Source organism: Phalangium opilio, unplaced genomic scaffold, assembly GCF_054372755.1.
Source record: "Phalangium opilio isolate 3A_F unplaced genomic scaffold, DU_Popi_V2 ptg000101l_1, whole genome shotgun sequence".
NCBI lineage: Eukaryota > Metazoa > Arthropoda > Arachnida > Opiliones > Phalangiidae > Phalangium > Phalangium opilio.
In genome coordinates, this window is record NW_028324204.1 from 5,227,996 (window position 1) to 5,254,572 (window position 26,577).

The 26,577-nt window shown below is 41.1% G+C and overlaps 2 protein-coding genes and 1 long non-coding RNA gene across 3 annotated transcripts; 2 read left to right on the forward strand and 1 right to left on the reverse strand.

Moving 5' to 3' along the window:
• Window positions 1–4,974: 4,974 nt before the first annotated feature.
• LOC149631017 (uncharacterized) lies at window positions 4,975–7,084 on the reverse strand. Its single transcript, XR_016374098.1, has 3 exons — window positions 6,523–7,084; window positions 6,145–6,305; window positions 4,975–5,085 (listed from the first exon to the last, which is right to left on the reverse strand). It is a non-coding gene; the product is annotated as an uncharacterized LOC149631017 (long non-coding RNA).
• Window positions 7,085–16,254: 9,170 nt separating this feature from the next.
• LOC149631018 (uncharacterized) lies at window positions 16,255–19,095 on the forward strand. Its single transcript, XM_089851213.1, has one exon. The coding sequence runs from the start codon at window positions 16,255–16,257 to the stop codon at window positions 19,093–19,095; it is 2,841 nt and encodes a 946-aa protein (XP_089707339.1).
• A 27-nt stretch (window positions 19,096–19,122) lies between these two features.
• Window positions 19,123–21,669, forward strand: LOC149631019 (uncharacterized). The gene has a single exon (XM_089851214.1). The coding sequence runs from the start codon at window positions 19,123–19,125 to the stop codon at window positions 21,667–21,669; it is 2,547 nt and encodes an 848-aa protein (XP_089707340.1).
• The last annotated feature ends 4,908 nt before the right edge of the window (window positions 21,670–26,577 follow it).

Below are 26,577 nucleotides of genomic sequence, written 5' to 3' on the forward strand. Positions count from 1 at the left end.
TCGGAGAAACGCTTCTCTGAAAAGCAACTACCATCAATTGAGAGTTTCCACAACGGTCTCACGGATGAATCACTCAAACCGGATTATTACGCCCACGCTCAAAAGGTATGGCAATCATTCAACATTCATTCAGAATTTGGGTATGATCATGATAACACACACTCGAGATAATAATTACTAATATCAGTATTGTTTTTAATGGACGGTACCACGATTTGTATGTCCTGTCCGATGTACTACTCCTAGCGGATGTTTTCCAAAACTTCCGCAAAATGTGCATGACGTATCAAAACAACCAATTGACAATTGCCCAATTCTCTCTTTTTTCAAGACTAGATACAACACAGATGCGTACAATAAATTTAGCAACAACCTTAAAGGGAGGGTGAAGTAGAAAATGAAGTGATTTTTTAACGATTCTTCTACTAATTATAAGATCATTCTGCATAGTGAAACATTCAAGAAATACTTCGGAATGATTTTAAAATTCAAATTAGGTTAAGATTTTAAGAATAATTATAAATAAGGACCTCCGAGAAATCGCGTAACTCCCTGCCTTTATTTTAACAAAATTCTCGTGACACGTTCCGTGTCGAATGAAATTTATCACGAGATTTGATAAAATTTGAGCACAACGTGACAATCGTGCCGCGAGAGATGGAGCGTACCACGAGACTCTTTGTTAAAATAAAGGCAGGGAAATACGCGATTGGTCGGAGGTCCTTATTTATAAGTATTCTTAAAATCTGAAGCTAATTTGAATTTTAAAATCATTCGGAGCTGGTATTTCCTGTATGTTTCACTACGCAGACTGGTCTTGTAATTAGTAGAAGAATCGATGAAAAATCACTTCATTTTCTACTTCACCCTCCCCTTTTAAGGTTTTCAGATCCTTTGATTTTAGGATGCGTTTTTTTCAAAAACATTTTTGGTTCGAATAATAGTAAAACCTTGACACCGTCATTTTCTGTCGAGGGGTTGTTCACTCGTTAAATCAGTTTTCGTAACTGTGGAAATCGTTTTCCAGGGAATCACAAAAGCCATGTTCACACTTGACATTTTGAAACCGTTTTCAGCAGGTTTTAAAAGGTCAGAATGTAAAATTTGGCAGTAAATCATAGAAATCTTTCATGACAAAATGCAATCATCATTTTGAAAAAAAGATTCGACCTTCCCAAAAAGTTTGAAAACAATTTCAAAGTGTCAAGTGTGAACATGGCTAAAATCTCCGGAGTATCATTCAAAAAAAAAGGGAATCTTTTCCCAATCAGGGGATAATTGGAAATGCGGGAAATATTTGAAACTTGACAATTTACTATTAAACGGAGGGTGAAAAGTAAAATCAAGTGGATATGTTTCCATTCAATGAAAAGCCAACGTCAAACTGAAATCCAATTTTTAATATACTTTCGAAATTTATGGCCCTACGTATTTTCACATATTTCCATACATAAAAATGTCGATGCTGATGTCTTCAAGCAATTTCTGCATCTCCAAGTATTGTCAATAGGAGGTTCCTCTCTCACCTTTTCGCATTTCCAATGGAACCATTTTAGACAGGAATCGCATATAATCATGTTTTCTTTAGTAGTTATTTGGTGCAGGAATCAAACGATCATTCTTTTCTCTTCGCTGCAAAAATCTGGGAAACTATAATCCAGGCGTCATCACTTAAATGCTTTCGAATTAAAGAAATCGTTGGACTGTTTAGGTTTACATCGACCACTGTTTGGGGCACATTTTCGGGGATTGTTTCGATTTCACTCTCTTCGGCTTTTTCGTTGTGTTTTAACAAATTATGAACTCTCTCCTTTCTAATGAAGCTATTTAGAAATCTTCGTGCCATGTTCGTAACTTGTTTGGACACCTTTAATTCTTCAAATTTTCCTATTTTTTGTTCCGTATTTTTGCAGGGGGTTAAAGAGTGTTGTTGTACAAATGATCATCCGATGCTTGAAAACTGTCATTGACCAATTCATTTTCTAAATCTTATTTCTCCTCAATCAAACGTTTTGCCAGTCTAACTTTTGGGTTATCATTTTTCTGCTTCGTGGAGAAAAACCTTTTTTGCTTGTCAATATTTTTATTACGCGGAATGCTAGGAGTTTGTCGTGTCAAAGTATTGTCTGATGGGACAGTGGTTTTTGTAGTTTTAACAACGATGAGGCACTTGAAATATGTTGTCTAGCTTCCAATAACGCGTCTTTACTCTGACACTTTTCAATATCTTGGTATAAAGCCATCACTTTGGTAAGCAAGGATTCTCTTAAATATTCAAATCCTTCTTCATTCTGGACTGTTAACGTTTTAATTAGGAAATCCGTTCCTAAATCTTCAAAAACCTGATAATCGAAAACAGTATTTTTATCACGGCTTTGATTAAGGCACTCAGTTGAAGTGGTTGCGCGTCCATGAGAAAATTATTCTTTTTCTCCAGGCTGACTTTGCACTACAAGGTAAATGTGCTTGCATATATTCGTTCCAACAAGGCCATCTGGGCAGTTACAAGAAAAACTGTGAAGGCAGATGTTACAAATGGGGCATTTAATTTGATAGTTTAAATTGCATCTTTGTTTTGTCGTCGACGAACCTTTTTTGGCAGGTGTCCTTGCTTTCGGGGTCAGTTTCCCTCAAACGTGCGAGTTCCTTGTAACCTTTCAAAACTCTCGATCGGTTTTCTTTCAAGTTTGTGTTTATAAATCTAGTGCTGTCGGATTTATTGTAAAGGTCTTGGCCCAACATAAGATCCATAGCTTCATAAATCTCTACTGACTTAGAAGTCAGTGATTTTAATCTATAGGCAAATAATTTTTTACACAAACTTTCGGGCCCAAACTCGGCAAAAGTTTGGTCCATGTCAGCCCGGTCTCCCTTTGTCACGTAAGCCGTGACATAGTTTGCCACTATTTCCGATTTGTCAGCAACAAATTGCAAATCCATCTTGGCTTTGGAAGCCAAAAGTAGCGCGGGATTATAATCATTTATTAAATCATCGTGCCGTTTTTTCGGAGAGTCGTTCAGTCGTTTCAGCTTATTAGTAGGAGAATGTTTTGGAAAAGGTGGTAGTTAATTAATACGAGAATATTTAGGAAAAAGTGGCAACTAATTAATAGGAGAATATTTTGGAAAAGGTGGCAACGAATTATTGGAACCATTGTTTTGGAAAAGTTGGCAGCTAACTATTAGGGGAATATTTTGGAAAAGGTGGCAGCTAATTAGTAGGAGAATATTTAGGAAAAGGTGGCAGCTAATTAGTAGGAGAATGTTTTGGAAAAGGTGGCAACTAATTGTATTGTTGTATTGTATTGTATTGTTGAAAGGGGTGACGCGTCGCCGCGTCGAGCACCGATACCAATTGTATATTGTGCGCCCCGAGCTAGTTAGGCTGCGAAGAGTCCTGTCGCCTCGATGAATTGGAGAATCCGATTGGCCGAGACAGTAGAGAACTGGTGAGGTTCCATAGTATGCATGTCAAAATGCTCAAACCTCATGGCCGCGTGGTAGTCGCAGCTGCAGAGGATATGGGAGGAGGTTTCTTCTACCTCCCGGCAGAACCTACAGAGTGGGTCATCAACGATGCCCAATAAGTGCAGGTGTCTATTCAGCCGGCAGTGTCCAGTGAGGAGACTGGTGACCAGTCTAATTTTGCTTTTGGTGAGGGCAAGCAGTTCCTTTGCCCTAGTGATAGAAGGACCCGGGACAAACTCCTTGGCTTGTCTCTGCCCATCCATGTCAAGCCAGAGCTGCAGTTGAAGTGCAGACATCCGGCGGTGAATCCTATGACGAATGATGCCATGGGGGATGGGAACCGCAGGCTCAGGTCCGAAGAACTTCGCCTCAGCCCCCCCTTTTGGCATACATATCAGCCCTTTCATTGCCCAGATATCCGCAGTGTCCTGGCACCCACAGCAATTGAACCTTGTTGCGGGCAGCCAGAGAATATAGCAAATCCAGACAACTGAGGACCAGTCTTGAGTCAACAAGGCACTGATTCAGTGCCATGAGGGCGGCCTGACTATCCGAATAAATCTGAATCGTCCGTCCGCGGTAATTTTTCTTGATGCAGAAATCCGCACATAAACAAATGGCCATGATTTCCGCTTGGAAAACACTGGCAAAGTTGCCGAGGCTCTCGTAAAAACCCAACTTTTTGGTCAAGCAGTAGACCCCGGCACCAGCTCCAGAGTCCGTCTTCGAGCCGTCTGTGAACCAGACGGTCTCCCCCCCCCCAGTACCAAGGACTGGGTTGGTCTCCCAATCAGTGCGACTAGGAAAGTGCACGCTGAAGGGCTTGTCAAAATGATATGATACAACAGACTTGTCTGAGACCATCGCAAGTGATGGCTCGAGACTGCTGTACTCACTGAAGAGCTTGGTGTGACTGAAGTCCCAGTGCTTGGGCTTCCACCAGCCGTGGTTGTTGAGCCTACAGGCTCCCATAATAGCTTCCTCCTCAATAAAGAGGTGGAGAGGAAGCATATTCAGAAGGATCTCCAGAGAGGCTGTGGGGGTAGTCCTCATGGACCCCGTGATGCCGATGCACGCCAGCCTTTGAAGCTTGCGTAGTTCATCTTGGGCTGTTTTAAGGCGAACCCTGGACCACCAGACAAAAGCTCCATAGGAGACCACTGGCCTGATGATTCTAGTATAAATCCAGTTCACGGCACTGGGGCTTAAGCCCCAGGATTTGCTGACTGAACTTCTTATACGCCCAGGGCCGGAAATAAGAAAAAAATCTTATAGGACATGTGTCCAGTGACCCCCCCCCCATTTGACTGGAAAATTTATTGGACATTGTCCACTGGAGTGTGCTAAAATAGTGTCGCATCTTCATAGTCAAGCTGTCAAAACTTCGGAAAATTTATTGGTCAAAATGTCCAGTGACCCCCTTAGTTTTTTAAAAAGTTATAGGACATTTTAAAATTTTATTGGACAATGTCCAGTGTCCTGTGCTTATTTCCGGCCCTGTATACGCCAGAATAGAATTTTGGCTTTCTTGATGCTAAGATCAAGATGGGATTTCCAAGTAAGCTTGGCATCAAAGGTCACGCCAAGGTATTTGACCTCGGTGGACTTCTTCAAAACCTGTCCAAAGAAGGAAATATCATTGAAGAGGTCATTGGTCCTCTTCCGAGTAAACGGTATAAGGACAGTCTTGTTGGGATTGACGGTGAGGTTAACATCCCTACACCATTCCTCAACAACATGCAAGGCAGTTTTCATCAGTGCAGCGATCGTTGCAGGGAACTTCCCCGTAACAATCACTGCTATGTCATCCGCATAGCTAAAGCAGTGACACCCCCCTCCCCGAGTCGACCCAGCAGCTCATCCACCACCAGGCACCACAGAAGAGGGGACAGAACCCCTCCCTGTGGACAGCCACGGTCGGTGGAGATCTCCAGGGATTCCCCGAGAAGAGACGCCGTCACCCTGCGATTCGTGAGCATGGAGTGTATCCAACGACACAGAGTGTCGTCAATACTAAACCGCTCCGCAGCGCGAAGAATAACTTCACTAGAGACCCTATCAAAGGCTCCCTCAATATCAAGGAGATGGCTAAAGACATCTCCTTGAACTCGATGGCCCTATCAAGGCAGTTCAAAATGCCATGGAGCGCCGTCTCCGTAGATTTGCCTTTCTGATAGGCAAACAGAGCAGTGGACAGGGGAGTATGGGAGAGAATTCCATCCCGCAAATGCCTGTCCACCAATTTCTCTAAAATCTTTAGGAAGAAAGAGGTAAGACAGATGGGTCTAAATGCCTTGGCCTCAAGATAGCTCGCCTTCCCAGGTTTGGGAATAAAGATAACCTTCGAGCGCTTCCAGATATCCGGAATATGCGCCAGAGCAATGCAGGCCCTGAATATCCTGCACAGATAGGGGCCAATGGCGTCTATACCTTCCTGAAGGAGGGCAGGAAAGACGCCATCTGGGCCAGGGGACTTATAGGGCTGAAACGAGTTGACAGCCCACTTAAGTCTGGAGTATGTAACTATCTTATTGGCAATGCCCCAGTCCGCCCTGTGTGCTCTCCGAAAGTACACCGGGAGAGCATCGGTGCATGTGGGGACAAAAACCTTGGAGTCCGGAAAGTGTACCTTAAGCATATACTTTAGGGTATCAGTCCCTGACTTGGTAAACTCACCTTCTGCCACCTTAATGGTGCTGAGCTGGTGAGTGTTATCATGAGCCAGGATCTTCATGATCTTGGCAGTAGCGGGGGCATCGGAGATACTACCGCAAAAGTCCCTCCAGGAGTTCCTCTTAGCCTCCCGGATGGCTTTATTGTACTTGTTAAGGGTCTGTCTATAAATAGTCCAGTCCCCAGTCATCTTGGCTCTATTAAAGAGTTTACGAGTGAGCTTGCGGAGCCTGCCAAGTTCCGAATTCCACCAAGGAACGAGCCTTGGCCGGCTGGCAGGCTTCGCTGGACAGTTATGGTGGTAGGAATTGATAATGGCCTGTTGCATGAGATCAACAGCCAAATCAAATTCCAGCACCGAGGTAAGTTTAGGAGCATTACCTCTGAGTAGGAGGCAAAGTTCCTCCCTGTAGCCGGACCAATCGGTCCGACGAGGGTTGCGCAGTTCCGTCTTAACCGAAGTTGACTTGACTGCGACCGAGAAGCAGATGTGCCTATGGTCTGAGAGAGATGGTTCATCAGTCACATGCCAGTTAGATACCGACAGACTGATATTATCTGTGGCAAGGGTGACATCAATGACCTCCTTTCTGTTAGAGGTAACGAAGGTTGGTTCATTGTGCCTGTTGAGAATATGCAGGTTCGTACCGACCAGATATTCAAGCAGGTCATCACCACGTTTGTTGCAGTCGCTGCTGCCCCACGTGACATGATGAGCATTGGCATCACAGCCTAGAATGAGCCTGTCCCCTTGCCGCTCACAGTGGTCGACCAGAGCGGCAACCTCCTGTGGTGGGGGGGGGAGTCCGTGGCATTATGTGCAAAGTAAGCAGACGCTATGACAAGGCCAGTTGCCTCTCCAAAAGAGGAGGGCAGTACCCTAATCACAGCAGTATCCCTAGTGAGGTAGTTCGGAAGCGGAAGGGTATCGAGACCCTTCCTTGTCAGAACACACGCCCTGGGGTTGAGTGAGGTAAAGTCATAAGTAATGTTACCTGCATTCTTTAAACCAAGGATTTTACCATTATGGATCCAAGGTTCCTGAATGAGGGCCACATCCAGGCCCTCTAAGGCAAACCTCCGACAAAGGACGGCCGAGGCTGCTTTGCAGTGAACCAGGTTGATCTGGATCACCTTAATGCTCATGCCACAGAAAGAGAGACGGCCTTAGCCGCTACTTGGCAGCAGCTTGGAGTCCCGATCCAGGACCGGTATCTCCTTCGCCACCGCCAGCAGCAGCCCCGGCCTCCATCTCCATCCAAGTGTCAGGAGCGGAGGTCCGAGGTCTATGTCCGAGCCATCTGGAAAGGATGGCTCTAAGTTAATTCCAGCAATATTTGCTGCCAGCTCCCCACTCACGCTGGCAGCGGTATTGCCTTCATCATCAGAAGCTTCAGAGACCTTCTGAAGAGGGTCCTGTGGTGCGTTCAGGACCTTGAAAGTCCCGACATCAACACCAGTGAGACCCTCAAAGCCGGCCTCCTTGATGGCCTCCATGGAGGAGCCATCAATTAGGAAAATCCAGCGTCTGCTGCTCTTCTCATCGAACGACTTCAGGCACCGCCAACAGTCGGTCAGAAACCTTCCGTTGTAGGCCTTTAGTCGCCGGAGAAGAGCCGCCGGATCAGTGGTGCGACGGTCCTTGGTACGGAAGGACACCTTGAACGGCTTCGGGAGTTCACAGGCTTTCATCACTGAAAGCCGTGTTCCCCCTATGGCACGCTCATTCTGGTGCAGCACCTTCACGAGCCATTCACCGGTCGCAGAATCTCCACATGAATAGATCATGGCCCCAGCCATGATGTGGAAATTTAGGGGACGCGGCAGCGAGCTTCCCAAGGAGAGCTCAGCGTCCAGTGCGTCGAGTATAGCGGCCTGGATGGGAACAACGTCCGCATCCGTGACCGCATAAGTGGGATAGCCATCTTTAACGTTGGCCATCTTGACAATGCTGGCGACGTCGCAGTAAGACTTAGTCTTCTTTGGCGCCGCCGCTTGTGAGCTAGGCGAGGGATCAGAGTCCTCTGTCCTAGCTCTCTTCCCAGAAAAGGTGGTAGCTTCTCTTGCACCAGGCGTAGAGTCCGTACCCGAGACGTTACTCCCAGCACCCGAAGGTAGAGGAGTCCCATCACGGCCCGTATCTCTTGCACCCAGTGCAGAGTTCTGGCCACCTTGTAGGGCTTGTTTTCTTCGGCGGTTGGCCTTTCGCCTCCTATTAGCCTCACTCAACTTGGTAGAACCCAGTTGAGGGGCAGGAAGAGATTTTTGGCTTTCCGCCGATTGAGGGTGGGTGCTGCCGGAGGCAGCAGCTCGCCCAGAAGCAGGTTGGGAGTTGCCTCCTTCCCTGAGAGAAGGCTGGGTGCCGGCAGAGCCGGCTCCATGCCCAAGTTTGTTTTTAGTTTTAGTTTTAATTTTAGTTTCCATAAAGGTACCACGAGTAATGAGGCAAGTAAGAGGTCACCACCCGGTAGTCCTCATCCCGGGTGGAAGGCTAATTACAACGCGGTTTCGCCTGGTACCCCGAGGGGATCGTTCGAGATACCGTAGTTTAACTTCCACACAGCCCTCAGCACGATACCAGCACACCTTGGCTTGGGAAGGGCGCGTATCAACTCAGCCCACAAAACGCAGTGGTTAGCCAGCTCTCACCACCGAGGAGGTGTGATACAACGCACTGTTGAGGACCCAAGCTGGCGGCCGCGCAGGCGAAAAGAATGACGGAGCAGCAAAGCAAGGAGGGGAAGAAAGCGCGCCATCCAGCTTGCGTCCCCAACTTCGAGAGCCAACTAATTAATAGGAGAATATTTTGGAAAAGGTGGCAACTAATTAATTGGAGAATATTTTGGAAAAGGTGGCAACTAATTAATTGGAGAATATTTTGGAAAAGGTGGCAACTAATTAATTGGAGAATATTTTGGAAAAGGTGGCAACTAATTAATTGGAGAATATTTTGGAAAAGGTGACAGCTAATTAATGGGAGAATATTTTGGAAAAGGTGGCAACTAATTAATAGGAGAATATTTTGGAAAAGGTGGCAGCTAATAAGTAGGAGAATGTTTTGGAAAAGGAGGCAGCTAATTAATAGGATAATAACATAACCTAACCTAACCTAAACAAACTTACAATTTCCTTCTCTGGGTTTGAACCCGAGCCTCTGAATTAAAAGACATATAATTCTACCATGCTTCTGCGGTGATTCGAAATCCTCACAGACATTTAATTAACTATTTCTTTCAAATAAATTCCCATTCAGCAGAAACCCGCCATTGGGCTGGAAATTTAAATATATTCTCCATAAAAAACCAAAAAGCGGTTTCGGTCCAATGGGACTATACCTCTTATCCCTTCTCCTTAGTAAACTAGATATCGCTTCTTGGTAAAACTTTATATAACTAAAACCATAAGTTTATAAGATATGTTCCATAAAAAAGGTTCATACAACTTTTGGAAAACAAATTTCCCTGAGATTTCCAGGCTTTTGCCCATATACTTCCCTGAGTTGTCCAGGTTTTTCCCGTATATGGAGTATCCTATGGAGCAAATGTTAACGAAGGAAGGAAGGGGCAAATAGGACTATTACATTATCAAAGAATATCCCCGTATCTCTAATATAACCAGAGTTACGAGCTTCCAAAATTTAGTGTAATGTTAATTCTATGGAGGAGGCAAAGTACCTACAAGCACCCGGGGCAAGTACCTACAAGCACTCACAAGCACCCAGAAGCACCCGGGGCAAGTACCCACAAGTACCTACAAACGCCCACAAGTACCCGGGGCAAGCACCCACAAGTATCTAGAAGCACAGATAAGCACCCACAAGTACCCACAAGCACCCACAAGTACCTACATGCACCCACAAGTACCTACATGCACCCACAAGTACCTACATGCACCCACAAGCACCTACATGCACCCACAAGCACCTACATGCACCCACAAGTACCTACATGCACCCACAAGCACCCACAAGTACCCACAAGCACCCACAAGCACCCGCAAGCACCCACAAGTACCTAAAAGTACCCACAAGTACCTACAAGCACCCACAAGAACCTACAAGCACCAACAAGAACCCACAAGTACCTACAAGTATTCACAAGTACCTACAAGCACCCACAAGTACCTACAAGCACCCACAAGTACCTACAAGCACTCACAAGTACCCACAAGTACCCACAAGCACCCACAAGTACCCACAAGCACCCACAAGTACCTACAAGCACCAACAAGCACCTACAAGCACCCACAAGTACCTACAAGTACCCACAAGTACCTACAAGTACCTACATACACCCAAAAGTACCTACAACAACCCACAAGTACCTACAAGCACCCTTAAGTACCTACAAGCACCCACAAGTACTTGAAGCGATGTATTTTGGAACAAAAGCCGGCCTAATAATGGCGCAAAAATCAATTTCTCCAAGAGAATAATTTTCGTACAAAGGCTCATGATTTTTGTGTTGTGAAATAAAAAGGAGTTTCCCAATGGACGATCCAATTCTTTCAAAATTACCACGACTTGAACCAAAAAACCTTTATCTCGCGAGGTGGAAAGCGAATTTTTTCCCCAACCATTAGACCAACTCGAAGAATTAAACTCCGAATGGAGATTAATTCCAGAATACGAATCACCGAAGGATTCTGTAAATTCGGATTTCGATTTGGAGAAATTTTGGTTAGTGGTTGGCAAGATGCGTAATTCGTTAGAAGAGAACATCTATCCAATACTCAGCCGTTTTGTGAGCGCCATGATTTCATTGCCACACAAGTGCGGCTGTTGAAAGAATTTTTTCGCATTACAACAAAATTAAATCATCACAGTGCAGTTTACTGCCTACGAAAACTTGCAACGAACTAAGTTTTGATTGATTAAAGATTCAAAAGAATGCTACCGCTGGCAACCATCTAGGGATTTAGTGAGGAACAAAATGTTTAAGTTTTTTGATGCTTTAGCTAAGAAATTTTTTTTTCTAACTTGATGTTCGTTCCGCTAACATTTAACTCGCAGAGATCGTCAAAATTTATGTATTTCGTTTGCAAACTTGCAGGGCAACTGGCCAATCTAACTTCTTTTCATGCGTTTTTCATTTCCTACTTTTTACCAGAAAGCAGCAGACGAAAAACTAAACTGTTTCTGCCACAAATGGAGCCTAACTGCTTTCAATTTTTAGCTTGTTTTATAAATTACAACAAACCAAATATTTTAGATAGAATTATTTCTGCATAGTTTATGTGGCATATTTATTATCGAATATGAAATTTTAAATATATGTTGCCTCATTTTGTATATAGTCGTAATTAACTTCTTGATGATGCACGGTGACTATTTAATTTTTCAACTTTAAAAGGTGGAATATTCATGTGAAAGAACTGTCTAACTTTTATAGTTAGTGTAATTTTAAATTGCCTCATTTTGTAAATAAATGTAAATTAATTTCGTGATAATGTTGCACCGTGCTTTTATATTTATATATTTTTTTTCGCCTTTAAAAGGTCCATTATTTGTTCAAAGAAGCAACCAAATTAAACCCATGGTCACAGGAAATTTATAAAACTTCTCAATTGACTTCCCACTCTGACTCTCACTATTCTCAATTGCTCATGTCTATTAAAACTGAAATATAATATTTAATAAGGTTTGGGTGAGTGGGGTTAGTCAAACCTCATTTAATTTCGCAACAGTCTATATTTGCCACTGATGGCACTTGGCAGATGACTTTGGTGTACCCCAGAGTTCTAGTTTAAGCAGATGGTTTTTATTTTAAGCAGAATGTTTTTAGTTTAAGCAGATCGCTTTTATTTTAAGCAGATCGTTTTTATTTTAAGCAGATCGTTTTTATTTTAAGCAGATTGTTTTTAGTTTAGGCAGAATGTTTTTAGTTAAAGCAGAATGTTTTTAGTTTAAGCAGAATGTTTTTAGTTTAAGCAGATCGTTTTTATTTTAAGCAGTTGTTTTTAGTTTAGGCAGAATGTTTTTAGTTTAAGCAGAATGTTTTTAGTCTAAGCAGAATGTTTTTAGTTTAAGTAGATTGTTTTAGTTTAAGCAGATTGTTATTATTTTAAGTAGTAATGTTTATAGTTGTTTATATCAAAGTTTTGACAATATTAATTTTTCATGTAAAATATAAAACACTACTTTGTCAAGTTTCTGAAATTATTGGAGCATGACATCAAAGTCATGTCAACATTACCAAACTTTTATTGAAATTGACAATTTTGAGTCCTCTTAACAAGCGTCGATTTGGCAGAATAACAGTGGGGTCTTAATGGGAACTCGCGACGGAGAATAAAAAGCTATAACTTGCTTTGAGACCTAACTATGCCAAAAGTCTTTAATATCTAGCGTCGATTTTGACAGAATAACGGGAAACTTTGGGAGCTCAGACAGAGACAATAGCTATAACCTGTTTTACACCAAACTACATTTTTAAAGGAATAGGAAGCTGTGACTCTAATTGTGTTAGGAATATTTTTTTTACTTCTAACTACAAAAGTGTCTTTACTTTTTCTCGTGCCCTACAAACTTATAAAGATCGTTTTTGTTTGAAAGTATCATTGCTTTAAAAATGCATATATTTTGATTAGAATCAAGACCTAACAAGGTGGTAAAACCAAAATATTACCTCTCCGAGTCAAGAGGTCTACTACTTCAAACTTATTTACCTAGTTATGGAATTATTTCTCTTTTTTGAAGTAAAAATTTACGAAATATTGAAGCAGTATTCCAAGCATAGTGAATAATACAGTAAAGCAGACGACATTTTACATCCAATAAGGATAAATCTTGGACACATGGAAATAAGTCAATGGGGAAAGATAAGGAAATGACGTCTACGCTTCAGCTGTTTACCGTATATTCTGAAAGCTACATTCACAACTGCTTTGCAGTGTTAACACTATCGTCTCGTCTCGCCTCAATAATATTCAGAGTTTGCCAACATGAATGTTAACGTTAAATAACACCAAAGTTAAATTGTAGCTAGACGCACTAATAGTCAATGCGCACCATAAGGAGAATAAAAAGTCTGTAGCTACTACCCGTTTACCATTAGCCCTATTACTATTCTAATTGCCACCATGATCTTTTCTTCTATTATAAAATCTTAACCTGATTATTTTATAATGTATTTAACTTTCGGCTCACTCTGAACCGTTGATGTCTCTTCATTTCAGACACGAAAATCAAAGCCCAAAGTTTACTTCACCTCAGGCCTCAATTGTTTACACTTTGTTTCACTAAGCCTATTGCGGATAATACTTAATATACCCGCCGGTGTCTAGGTCTTAGTTTTCTTCATGAAATCACTAAACCAAGGATTATTCTATATACAGATGTAATATAGCTTAAGTAATATATAAACAGCCATTTCAAATAACAATATTAAAAGAAATCTTTGGAATATCAAAATGAAAGAGACCTTTAAAGCTACAAAAGTACTAAATGCATCATAATTTCGAAAAATACATCCACATATTCACTTTATATTATGGAAAAAGGGAATATTAAGGTTCTGTATGATTTCTTAACACATCAACACAAGGCTAACTGCTAACGCGACGCACTAGTACAACAATGGACGGACACACACAGACAAAAACATAAGACTGCTTTTTAACTCTTTCCGTATTAATTTTGAGTTGAGAAACAAGATTATCTTTAATATTTAAATAAATATAATTATTTTTAATTATTTTAATCTTCAATAATTAACATTAATAATAGTTAAATCGTTTAAAATAAAGTTATACCTATTATCATCTCAAACTTTGCTAATATTGACGTTTAAAGTGAAGGGTACCCCTCTTGCCCGCTTTCTTCAAATTTTGGGGTATATAAACGATTCGTTTCCATTATAATAGTAAGGAAAAAGCGCAATTGCGAAAACCTTTGGTGGCGATCCCACCTTAGGGAGGCTAAACGTTTCTCGTAACCCTAGCTGATCGCCGCGTATATCCTAAAACCAAACGATGATAATGGAGTAGAAGCCAATGAGACAGATTGGTGTCTATGTGGAATAGACGGAAGACCAGTAGATGGTGGTGTTTAGAAGCCAGAATGTACAGACTGGTGTCCAAGTGGATTGGACGAAGACCAGAAGATGGTGGTGATTAGAAGCCAGCATGTACAGACTGGTGTCCAAGTGGATTGGACGAAGACTAGAAGATGGTGGTGATTAGAAGCCAGTATGTACAGACTGTTGTCCATGTGGGATGGACGAAGATGAAAAGATGGTGGTGATTAGAAGCCAGTAAGTACTGACTGGTGTCCTTGAGGGATGGACAAAGACCAGAAGATGGTGGTGTGAGAACTCGAGTAGAGTAGCCATTTCCGTGACTGTGAAAGCAGTTCGGAAATGGCGAACACGTTTGCTCCGATTTGGAAACTGTGAACGCGGTCACGTTGGTGTAACAACAGACACACAGACAGACACACACACACACACAGGATCTTTACAGAACCTCTCCGTGACATACGTCACTCGGAGAGGTAAAAAGTTTCGATAAGATTGAGTTTATCACTTGACTGAAGGATCAGATATTGATTTTTCTTTTTGATTGAAACTTAAAGGCATGCTTAAGAAAAAACAACGTTCCATTTCCGTTTTCCGTTGAAATATCTTATTTTACTGGCAATCAATTTCAAAAATTTACTTATCTCGGCTTTTCGACCACAATTCCATTCCCCGAAAACATTTTATCATTACATTAATTACTTTTGAGAGAGTACGTGTATGGTTTGCATTTTAAAAGGTTCTTAAAGACGTAACATCCCCATTCGTGCCCGGCACGCTTCGCAGTGGAACATTTTAATTATTCTAAAACCAATGGCGGCAAATTCAATAAGGATTCTTTCCCATTTAGTAATTACTTTGTAGTTATGCTAAACAGGGCCAGTTTTTTTGGGCTTCGTCTGCGGTTTACATGTAATATATTTCCAGTTACTAATGTCTAAAAGGTGGTCTTTTAAAAATTAGTATACTATGTTAAATGATATTATGATAACTTTGCATATTAACCAGCAATTAAATAAGAAAATAAATTGTATGCTTCGCTTCTAGTAAATAAACTATTCTTAAACAAATAGTAATTTTTATCCAATTGGGAAAATATTTCATTATCTTAAATTTTTTTATTTCATTTTTCTTTAAAATAAACTCGAAATACCGTCACCGTCCACCAATCCATCCTCTAGGGACGGTCTAGAGTCCTACGTTGGTTGTTGGAATCTTGGTCTCTTTTGACCCCTAGACCGTCTTAGGGGTGGCGGCTGAGTTGGTGGTGGTGCCATTGATGGTACGGTGACTGCGATTTCCTGAGGTTGGGGAGGTGGAACAGGAACTCCGGATGGGGACGATGTTGTTACATCCATCGATTCCATGAAAAGGTTTAGAAACATCTCCCCCCGCGCTCGGTTCTCAGTGGAGGTTCTCGGGTCCCAAAGCTGCACCTAACATCACGCACACCCACTTATTTCTTACATTTTCATTCTCTTTATTTATGAACAAAAGTTTCTTATATTACTCACCTCCATCACCCCACCGCAATTGCAGAATTTTTCCTTCAGTTTCCTTACAATCTGGAAGTATGGGAGATGTACCTCCACGACACCCCTTCCCTCACTGTGACATATCAGTGAGAATTGTGTTTTTTTCAAGCATGTGAGTGCTCTGACGTAACTTTAATTTAATTAGAGTAAAAAATAGATCAAAAATAGATTAGCATAAAAAATGAGAGTTAAAAGCTTGTATAAAAATATAGTTTTAGAACGCGAGATTAAATTACATAAAAAACCAGTGATAAATTGTTATAAAAAGGGAAGAAACCCGCTTGGAAAAAAGTTAGTAATGTGAGGAGGCTTCGTGTAACCAGTTCAAAAATTGTTTTAACAGATTAAGCTGTAGTAATTATGACCATGTATATTAATGCAAGGAAAATAAATTAAGTCGTTTTTAAATTAAAATATTCCACTGAATTCGCCTTCGATATTTGGGATTCCAAATCGCGCTCAATTGAGAAATTACCACAATTTATGGTGCTGAAGCCCGGGAGTGGAGAACAATAGTTTAAATTAGTCGGTAATTATATTTGCGCCTAATTCCAAGGATCGCTATGACGGACCCAGTGGATATATCGAGAAGACGACGTGGGGCACTTAAGGGAAAAACTACGAGGATACTACAGAAAATTAATGATGAACTCAAAGATGAAGCACCGGATGCTGACATATTAGAAGAACTGGTTAACCAAATGACATCGAAAGAAGAAGCCATACGAGAACTGAACAACGATATTATCAGCCGACTCGAGGAAGAAACGGACATTACCAACGAAGTTGAGGCAGCCGAAGAATGTAATGAGAGAATTATTACTGCCAAGACAAGGGGACAACGCGCCATACGCCGTCGAAATGGAAGTACTGCAGCATCAGTCAATACAGTCTGTGAAGAGCCAAGGGAAGGATCAGAAGTAACGACGAGAGTACACACAGTCCGGTTACCAAAACTGCAAATAAGCACATTCGGAGGAGATTTCTGTGAGTGGCACAATTTTTGGAACCAATATCGGGTGACGATACATGAGAACAACACCATCACGAAGTGTGACAAGTTTACCTACCTGAAGTCGTACTTAGAAGGTTTAGCGAAGAAGTCAATATCGGGGTTATCCACATTGGTCCGTAATTACGACGAAGCGATAAGAATACTGCAAAGAAGATTTAGAAGAGTAAAGCTCATAATTCAGAACCACAAGGCCAACCTAATGAAGTTACCAGCAGTTAAGCGCTCCAATGACCTCGTCGCCCTGAGAGCTCTCTATGACGCTTGTGAAGTAGAAGTTCGGAGCTTGAACGGACTTGGAATTGACGTTAAAACCTTTAGTGGATTTTTATGGACCATTCTTTTCGAAAGAATTCCCAACGACGTCGCTTTAGAGTATACAAGAAGACAAGCTCTCAACAATCAAGAAAACACAGAAGAAGAAGAAGAAAACCAGAACTTAAACACCGACGAGGACATGGATGGTCGACAATTGATGAACTTTCTTCGACTGGAAATTGAGAGTCGAGAAATGATGCATACGCTATCCAGAAGTGCCACTGATAATCAAGAAACAAGTTACTCCAGGATAAACAACCTTCGGAATGGAATTAAACCAAAATTCCCAGGATACCATAATCAAGGCAGAGTCCCAACAGCTGCAAATTTTACCGCTGGAGTAGAACAAAGACTTTCGTGCATATACTGTGGTGATGAAACGCATAGCACATCGTCCTGTCAAGAATTAAGTTCAAAGGAGAGATCAGAGACTATCAAGGATCAAAATCGTTGCTACGTCTGCTTGAAGTTAAACCACCTAGCAAAGAATTGTCGATCAAGATTAAGATGCCGTTTTTGCCAAAGGAAACACCATTTCACCATCTGCGAATCCGAAAAATGGGAGAAGAATAATGATTACAAGAAACCAGAAAGTACCAAGACAAGTGAAAATGGACAAGAAGGTGATAAACGAGAAGAGACTTCGGTATCAACCCACATCTCATATCCGATAGAAGGTCACGCAAAAACCGTTCACTTGCAGACTGTAAGAGCTCGTCTATTTGGTGGAAAGAATCTGGAAAATTCAAGATATGTAAGATGCCTTATTGACGGAGGAGCTCAGAGAACGTTCGTGAAGGAGACACTGTCCAGAAGTCTGGAACTTAAAATAGTTGGAGAAGAAAAGGTTCGGGTTTACGCCTTCGCAAGTCAAGCACCAGTAATTAGCACTAGAAGAATCGTGGAACTTCAGCTACAAAACACTCGCCATCCAAACAAGAAAATCACCATACAAGCTCTGGAAATACCCCATATCAGTAGTGCACCTATCTCCGTACTTGAAAACGACCTAGTGGAATATTTAACCAGTCATGGACTACAGATCGCCGACGATTCCATGGAAACGGAAGAAATAGAGATCTTACTAGCATCTGACGTCATATGGAGATTGACTTCCGGAGAGACGCACCGAATAACGCCTGAATTAGTTGCAACAGAAACTCTGTTTGGATGGACAGTACAAGGCCCGACTGAAAATACGTCGCTCTTAGCCATCGTCAATAATGTTATTACCCTGAAAGCAGTCACCGCCAGCCTAGAAGAGAAGGAAATATCCGCGCAACTGACAACCTTTTGGGATTTGAATACTATGGGAATCAGGGAAGAACCACAGAAACCCGTAACGGACGACGAAACTATGAAGTACTTTGAAGACACTATAAGCAAGGTCGGAGAGCGTTATCAAGTCCGACTACCATGGAAAGAGAACAAAGATGAACTAAAAAGCAACTACTATAACGCTGAACGTCGCACACTACAATTGGTGAAGAAATTTCAAGTTGACAAGAGCCTCTACAACCAATATAAGGAAGTCATACTTTACCAACTAAGTGAAGGAATAATTGAAGAAGTGCACACCTCGGAGAAGAATGACAATTTGAAATCCTACTTACCTCATCAGCCAGTTACGGGAAGTGAAAGGAAAACCACTAAACTACGCGTGGTTCATGATGGACCGTCCTCGGAACGCAACTCACCTTCCCTAAACGAATGCCTTGCCACAGGACCAAATTTGAATCCGGACTTGCTTGATGTCATATTACGATTCAGATCTAACCCGATAGCCTTCGTCTCAGATATTGAGAAAGCGTTTTTACAAATATGGATCGCTCCCGAGGATAGAGACGTATTACGATTTCTATGGCCTAATGAAGATCTAGGACAAGAACTCAAAATATTGAGGATTGCACGAGTACCGTTTGGTATAACCTCAAGCCCATTCTTGCTCACCGCAACTATCCGACATCACTTACGCCAATACGAAGAGGAAATGCCTGACATTTGCAAGACGTTAATAGATCAACTATTCGTCGATGATTTTCCTTCGGGGGATTTAACAGTTGAGAAAGCGTAGAAACTATCCATTGCTGCAAAGACCATCATGAACTCAGCAGGAATGAACCTCAGAAAATGGATGTCGAATTCTACGGAACTTGAGGACGAATGGAGGAAACGAGCTAAAGAAAGTCCAAACAAGACACCTGTAGTTGAAGAAAGAAACCCAGACGAAATTCAGAAAGTACTTGGATTGGGATGGAAGACGAGTCAAGATACTATACATCTCAACGTTCAGCAAATTAAGAACATAAGCGTGGGGAAGAAAATAACAAAACGTCACGTACTGAAGACCGTGTCGAGTGTATTTGACCCAGTAGGGTTCTTATCACCTTTCGTCATAAGAGTCAAAATCCTATTCCAAGAACTCTGGGAAGCTGGTATTAAATGGGACGAACAACTAAGACCCGAAATAGCGAAGAAATTTGAAACGTGGTGCCAAGAAACAGAAGGTCTAAATACACTCGCCATTCCAAGACATTACTTCCATGGACTAACGTCTGAAGATCTTAAATATGTTACGCTACACACATTTACGGACGCCAGTGAAGGGGCGTATGCAGCAGTTGCGTACATTCGTTTCGTAACCCAAACTGGAGAAATCGGCGTAACTTTCGTAGCCTCAAAATCAAGAGTCGCACCTTTAAAGAAATTGAGTTTACCAAGGCTGGAATTGATGGGTGCTTTACTGGGAGCAAGACTAGCTGGATATTTGAAGAAGACGCTCAGAATTCAAATACATGAATCCAAACTCTGGTCGGATTCCATGATATCACTACATTGGATAAAAAGCACGTCTAGACAATGGAAACCGTTCGTGTCCAACCTGGTTTCTGAAATACAAACTCTTTCTGAACCTATGTCTTGGGACTACGTAAAAGGAACGCATAATCCGGCAGATATGCCCACCAGAGGAAGACATGCTGAAGACTTACTGCAGAACCAAACATGGTGGGAAGGGCCTTCTTGGCTCAAACTAGAAGAATCACTTTGGCCAAAATCAAGATTTGAACCACCTAAAACAGAAGAACTACAACTAGAGAAAAGGAATGGAAAGGGTGAAATCACCTTAACTAACTTCGTAACAACCGGAAAACCGCCAGTAATCGATCTAAGTCGTTTCAGTCAGTACCTGAAAGCAAACCGCATCGTATCCTGGATATTGAGATTCCTACACAACTGTCAACAACCAGAGCGTAAAAAACAAGGACCACTATCAGCGGAAGAAATCCATCTGGGAAAGATCCTCCTAATAAGAGAGTCACAAGAACACTCTTATCCAGACGAACTTCAGAGTCTACGAAACCAGAGGGATGTCCCAAAAAACTCGCAGATAGAAAATCTTGACCCTCAACTTGACGAAAACGGATTACTTTTCGTTAAAGGACGGTTAGAAAACAGCGAATTCACGTATCGCGAGAAACATCCATGGATAATTTCCGGTAAAAGTCGTTTAGCGGAACTTGTAGTCGCGCATCACCACGGTCATAACATGGGACATTCCGGTCTTAATGAAACATTAGCTTCTATTAGAGAAAAGTTTTGGATTACGCGCGCGCGCCAGACAGTAAAAACCATTATCGGAAATTGCGGGAAATGTAAACGGTTTAGAGAAAAAGGCGCTCAACAAACTATCGCGCCATTACCGTCAGATCGCTTGAACTTCGGGCAACCGTTTACCATTACCGGTATAGATTTCGGAGGTCCATTGTATGTACGGAACGGTAAAAAGTCAACGGTTAAATGTTATATTGCGCTCATGACTTGCGCAAACACGCGTGCGATACATCTTGAATTAGTAACCGACCTGTCCACGGAAAAATTCCTTATGGCATTCAGGAGATTTATCTCGAGACGCGGCGTCCCAGAAGTAATTTATTCGGACAATGCTCGAACTTTTAAGCGCGCTGAACGAGACCTCAAAGACATTTTTAACAATCTTAAACAACCCGAAGTAGCTAATTTCTTTTCCTCGAAAGGTATTTCCTGGAAATACATAGTGGAACATGCCGCCTGGTGGGGGGGTTATTGGGAGAGACTTATTCAATCAACCAAGAAAATTCTACGGAAAGTAATTGGGAAAGCTTCTCTGTCCTATGAAGAGCTGGAGACTGTCCTTATCGAGTCCGAAGCGATCCTCAACAGTAGACCTTTAACCTTCACCTACAACAGCGTCGACGAACCAGTTCCTCTTTCTCCAAGTCATTTCCTCTCCGGACGAAGACCAACAGCCATTCCATCAAGAAACTTCAGATCGACGGATAGACTAACCGCAGACAGACAAGAATTGAACAGGAGTATTCAATATCGGCAAAAATTACTTGATCACATTTGGAACCGATGGAAGACTGACTATCTCCTTCAACTAAGGACTATACACTGCCAGAAACAACCCAGAACGGTGACTCATCTGAAGGTCGGGGACGTAGTTTTAATTAACGAGAATAAAACTCCTAGAACTGTTTGGAAATTAGGCAAGATATCAGAAGTCTTTATAGGCAGGGCTCAGAAAGTCAGATCATGTAGTTTGAAGTTGGGAAATGGTATGATACTTAAAAGACCGATACAATTGTTGTATCCGTTGGAATGTTAAAATAGTGCAGTTAAGGTTAGATTTTTGTAATTCTAGTTAAACGAGTAGGAAAACTCATTTCGGCGGGCAATTTGACGTAACTTTAATTTATTTAGAGTAAAAAATAGATCAAAAATAGATTAGCATAAAAAATGAGAGTTAAAAGCTTGTATAAAAATATAGTTTTAGAACGCGAGATTAAATTACATAAAAAACCAGTGATAAATTGTTATAAAAAGGGAAGAAACCCGCTTGGAAAAAAGTTAGTAATGTGAGGAGGCTTCGTGTAATCAGTTCAAAAATTGTTTTAATCAAGTTAAGCTGTAGTAATTATGACCATATATATTAATGCAAGGGAAATAAATTAAGTCGTTTTTAAATTAAAATATTCCACTGAACTCGCCTTCGATATTTGGGATTCCAAATCGCGCTCAATTGAGAAATTACCACATGCTCACAAGTTGCGAAACATTAACTAACTTCAATATAAGTGGAATGGATGGAACTTTGACTTTTAATGATTGTGAAGTGCATTCGATTTCTGTCAGTAGTAAGGATAGTATTCGCATTGAATTTAATAGTTAATAGTGCAATTATGTCTCAGGTGAAGCCCTTAAGTGTTGAAAACGTACTGTAGCTGCTGATAAAATATTACCTTCCTTTTCCTTTGAAGACAAGTCAGGCAGTGATATTTCTGTTTGTATATTGTTTCATCCTTAGGAATGGCGCGTCCGTTCCTTGTTAATATTTTGTTTAAATAGGCCTAATTGAACTCTGACTTTCTCAGGAAGAGAATCACATCAACAAATGATAAAGCAATTGCAGGATTATTAAATAATCAATCTGTTTCTGGGGATCTAAGACCATTTTGGCTCTTAGTTGATTTTGCGTCACCTGACTGGATGAAGATGCAAGAACAAGGGTGGTGCTTCAGTATAAAACCGAGTTGTCTGAAACTTCTAAAAACTAATCCGAAGAATGACAATTCTTTAATATCTATCACAGTCAATGCTGACTTGATCTTGAATGTCAAAGCTTTACAGAAAAACTTTAATAATCAAAATCTGGTACAGCTACCTATATCGGTATCAAACAATGATGAGTTATTAAAAACGCTAAAGGTTATTAACAGTTTAAAGTTGTGCAATGGAATAACGAAGGCGCAATTTATAGCCACCTTGAAGGAAGAGTTACGCGGGATATTTGGTCAACTTTAGAAGTAATGCGCGATAATAACTGTCTAGGATTATCAAATAGTAAAACATGCGTGCGATGCTCAAGATTGAGGGCATTTGCTTTAAAGTTTAAGCACGACAAATTCAAAACCAAAAAATTAAAATCCTTATCAAAAGAAGATCTAATTGGTTTAGTTAAAAGAAGCAACAAAACGAACGCAACATCACGAAACAAGTTCAAAGATTGCAAAAGAGCCATTGCCAGAAGCTGACGATGCTTGCATTGAAGAAATGTGAAAAGCAGTCAATGCCTAGAAAGGAAGATAATTCTTTCATGTCAATATTCTTAAGAGAACAGCTTAAAATGATCAATAAAGCTGATGCAAGAGGACGAAGATGGCATCCACTCGTAATTCAGTGGTGTTTATTCCAATACCACAAATCTCCTGAGGAATATAGGAGCTTGGCTCACTCATATATTCTAAAGTTGCCCTCCTACAGCACACTGTTCCGTTATTCGTCGCACGACTCCAGAACACTTGGATTTTCTGACCAGATATTAAATCGTATGAAAGAGGATATAAAACCAGAAACCTTAGCACCAGAGCATCAGTACTTCAATTTACTACTGGACGAAATGAAAACCAAAGAAGATCTAATATGTAAAACAAACACGGGAGATATTGTGGGTCATACCCACTTGAATGAAGCCCGAAACAAAATTAATAGTCTGAAAGCAGAATCTCACAAAGATAAAAAGTTGCAAATCATATTTTGATGTTGATGTTTCGAGGAGCAACAACATGTATTAAGTACCCATTTGCACACTTTGCGACCAACAGTCTTACCGCTGATGATCTTAATTCCATTGTTTGGGAGGCAATCGAGAAGCTTGAATCTTTGGGATTTAAAATTTTGTCTGTTATTGGGGATGGTGCTGCTACAAATCGCAAGGTTTTTACTATGAACACAACTGAAGATTCACCACATTTTTCATAAACTCATACAGTCTTGACGAACAAAGACCCCTGTACTTCGTTGTTGACCCCCCACATCTTTTAAAAACTGCGAGAGATGGCTTATATTCTAGTGAAAAAACGTGCAAAGTGAGACTAATGTATAAGAATGGACAAAATATAGTTTGGAAAGCTGTCAGGGTATATATGAAACAGAAAGATCGAAACCAGGAAACCTTATAAGAGCACACAAACGTACAAATGACCACATATATCCAAATTCGTATAGTAAAATGAAAGTATGGTTTGCAGCTCAAGTATTGAGTAAAACTGCAAATGCAATCCGTGCAGAATTTGGCGAAAAATATTTGGAGACAGTGAAGTTTGTAGAACTCTATAATACTTCGTTTGACATATTGAACACTTCAAATTTCACAGAAAGTTATTATAAAAGGAAACCCAATAAAATACCACTCCGTAGTATTAACGATAGGCAAATAGCTGTAGGTTACTACCAAAAAAGGAACATATTACATATTAATGTTTTCGTTTCTCTATGTCGAAGGGTAACAAAATGAATTCCTGGTGTATTTTCATGACTGGGAAATTTATGTCGAAAACCGTCCTGGAAAATTTGAACCAGAAAAATGCTACTCTCGACAGAAACCTTATCTGGTTTAAGGCAAAGCAGTAAGTACCAATAATTGATGATACTATATCGTAAATTAACGCTGTTTTCCTTATTTGATAGCCCAAGCCATGATTGGAATTATTAATTTTCTGCTAAAGAAGGAGGTGAAATATGTACTCAAAGCAAATTTCAACCAAGACCCACTTGAAATTGAGTTTTCCAGACATAGACAAGCTTGTGGTTCAAACCAAAACCTGACAATGGGTGATTACCAGAAAATATATTTCATTCAAATTGTACTATTGTAGCGTCTGTAAATTCTTTAACCCAATGTCAAGAATGTATAACCCGTACAAAAAATTATTCTGAAAGAGGGCAACCTGACCCCCTTTGAGCCTAACCACACCCAACCCTAACTCACCACAAATTTAATAAAATGGTCGGATTGTCGTCTTCTGGCCCACATTTTATTTTTTTGGGATATAATTTAATTCAATTTATTGTCTCAATATTTTGTGACGTAGCTTTTTGATAATTTCGTCAATGCTACTTTTTACTAAAAAAAGAGAGATTTGGTCAACCTGGGTAACTAATCACTGGTTTCTTTTATTGAGACATACCTCTTGTCCACCTTTTAGGTTTACTTGATCTATCTAATAGATACGATAAGCGAGCCTTGGACAATTCTTTATTGTCCTCGTGGCATTAAAACCGAGGGGTCGAACATAATATACAATAACGTACGTTCTGGATATACTTCCCGGAATACTCGAATATAGTTTGGCATGATAGAACATAATTTTTGGCGGGTTGAATACCAATCTCGAGGTTTACTTCACTACCACATGCTATTGTGGGCCAAGGACGCTCCAAAGATTCGAACTTCTTCGACCGAGACTATTCTGGATTACCTGCAAAAACACGTCACATGTTCGATGCCAAGCGCATTGATAAGTCCGGAACTGGACCTCCTGGTAAAAAAATTTCAAACTCACAAATGAACCTCCAGTTGTTATAAGAACTGGATTTTGCTAACACAAGACAAAGTTGTTTAACAGCGACCGCACTTTGTTGTGAAAGTGCAAATTGACGCTATTTGGCTCGAAATTCAACAATTCAGCCACCATCATCGACTCTACTCTTGGAACGTCTGAATTAATTTTTCTCAAGTGATCGTGCAGTTCCATATCATCGTATTCGGCCGGATTAAAAGTCAAGAGCCAGGTGGGAGGACCAAATTCCCGAATCATCGCTAAAACGCACATAAGATCTTTATACCAGTAGTCCTTCGTTCCGCGTATATGACCCAAGAAAGTGGTTAAATTACTCTCAAGTTCATTATCGCCAGAGTCAACGCGACCTAGCAAGTTTTCAACCCCAATTGCCAAGGGTTTTTTAACACGAAGAACGTAGTTCAAACTGCTAGAGATCGCTGCTGGACGTTCACCGGATGAATAGAGTAGTGATCGTACAGATCATTGACTTCTCCCTGAAAAAGTTTTCGCAACAAAGCCTCGGGCTGTGTTAAAATTTTGTAGACGTTGCCTGGTGTAAGGCTAGACTGATTTTCATCCTGCTCCTGTATGTTAGAAGCGTTTTGGTCACCTTGGACGTCGTGAGGACCGTCCGCTAGTCCTTCTGTTGGAACTGCAGCGGGAGCGCGTGTCACCGCATCAGATCCATCGTTAAGCAACGCAAGTGGATCTGTTACGCAAAGTAATTCAATGAAGTGAGTCAATGAATTTTCATTTCTCTCAATTTCTTGCGTTCCACAAATATATTCCACGTTCATTAACGAAATATCAATTTCCTTATACAAAGGATTCATTTTTTCAGCACAGTGAACACTTTCAACACTTTTTCGAGGCAAACAACCTGCTGCCAAACCTTTTTGTCCGCAGGTAGAACGCCATTCACCAAGACATGCAGTTCGTGATTTTTAGGCAACGTCTTAGGAATCATCTTCAAATTTTTCCTCACGGGTATTGGAAGATAGATTACTCTTTCCTTTAAAGCTTTAACCGTACCGAACTGCATGTTGGAATTGGTTTTGGTGCCTTACCGCACCACAGGGTGGAGCGGCTTCACAAGCTGAATTAAAACTTTCTCTTACATGTTTAAATCAGTGACATCTGGCGGAGGATTGTCAACCGCCAAGTTGTTTAGA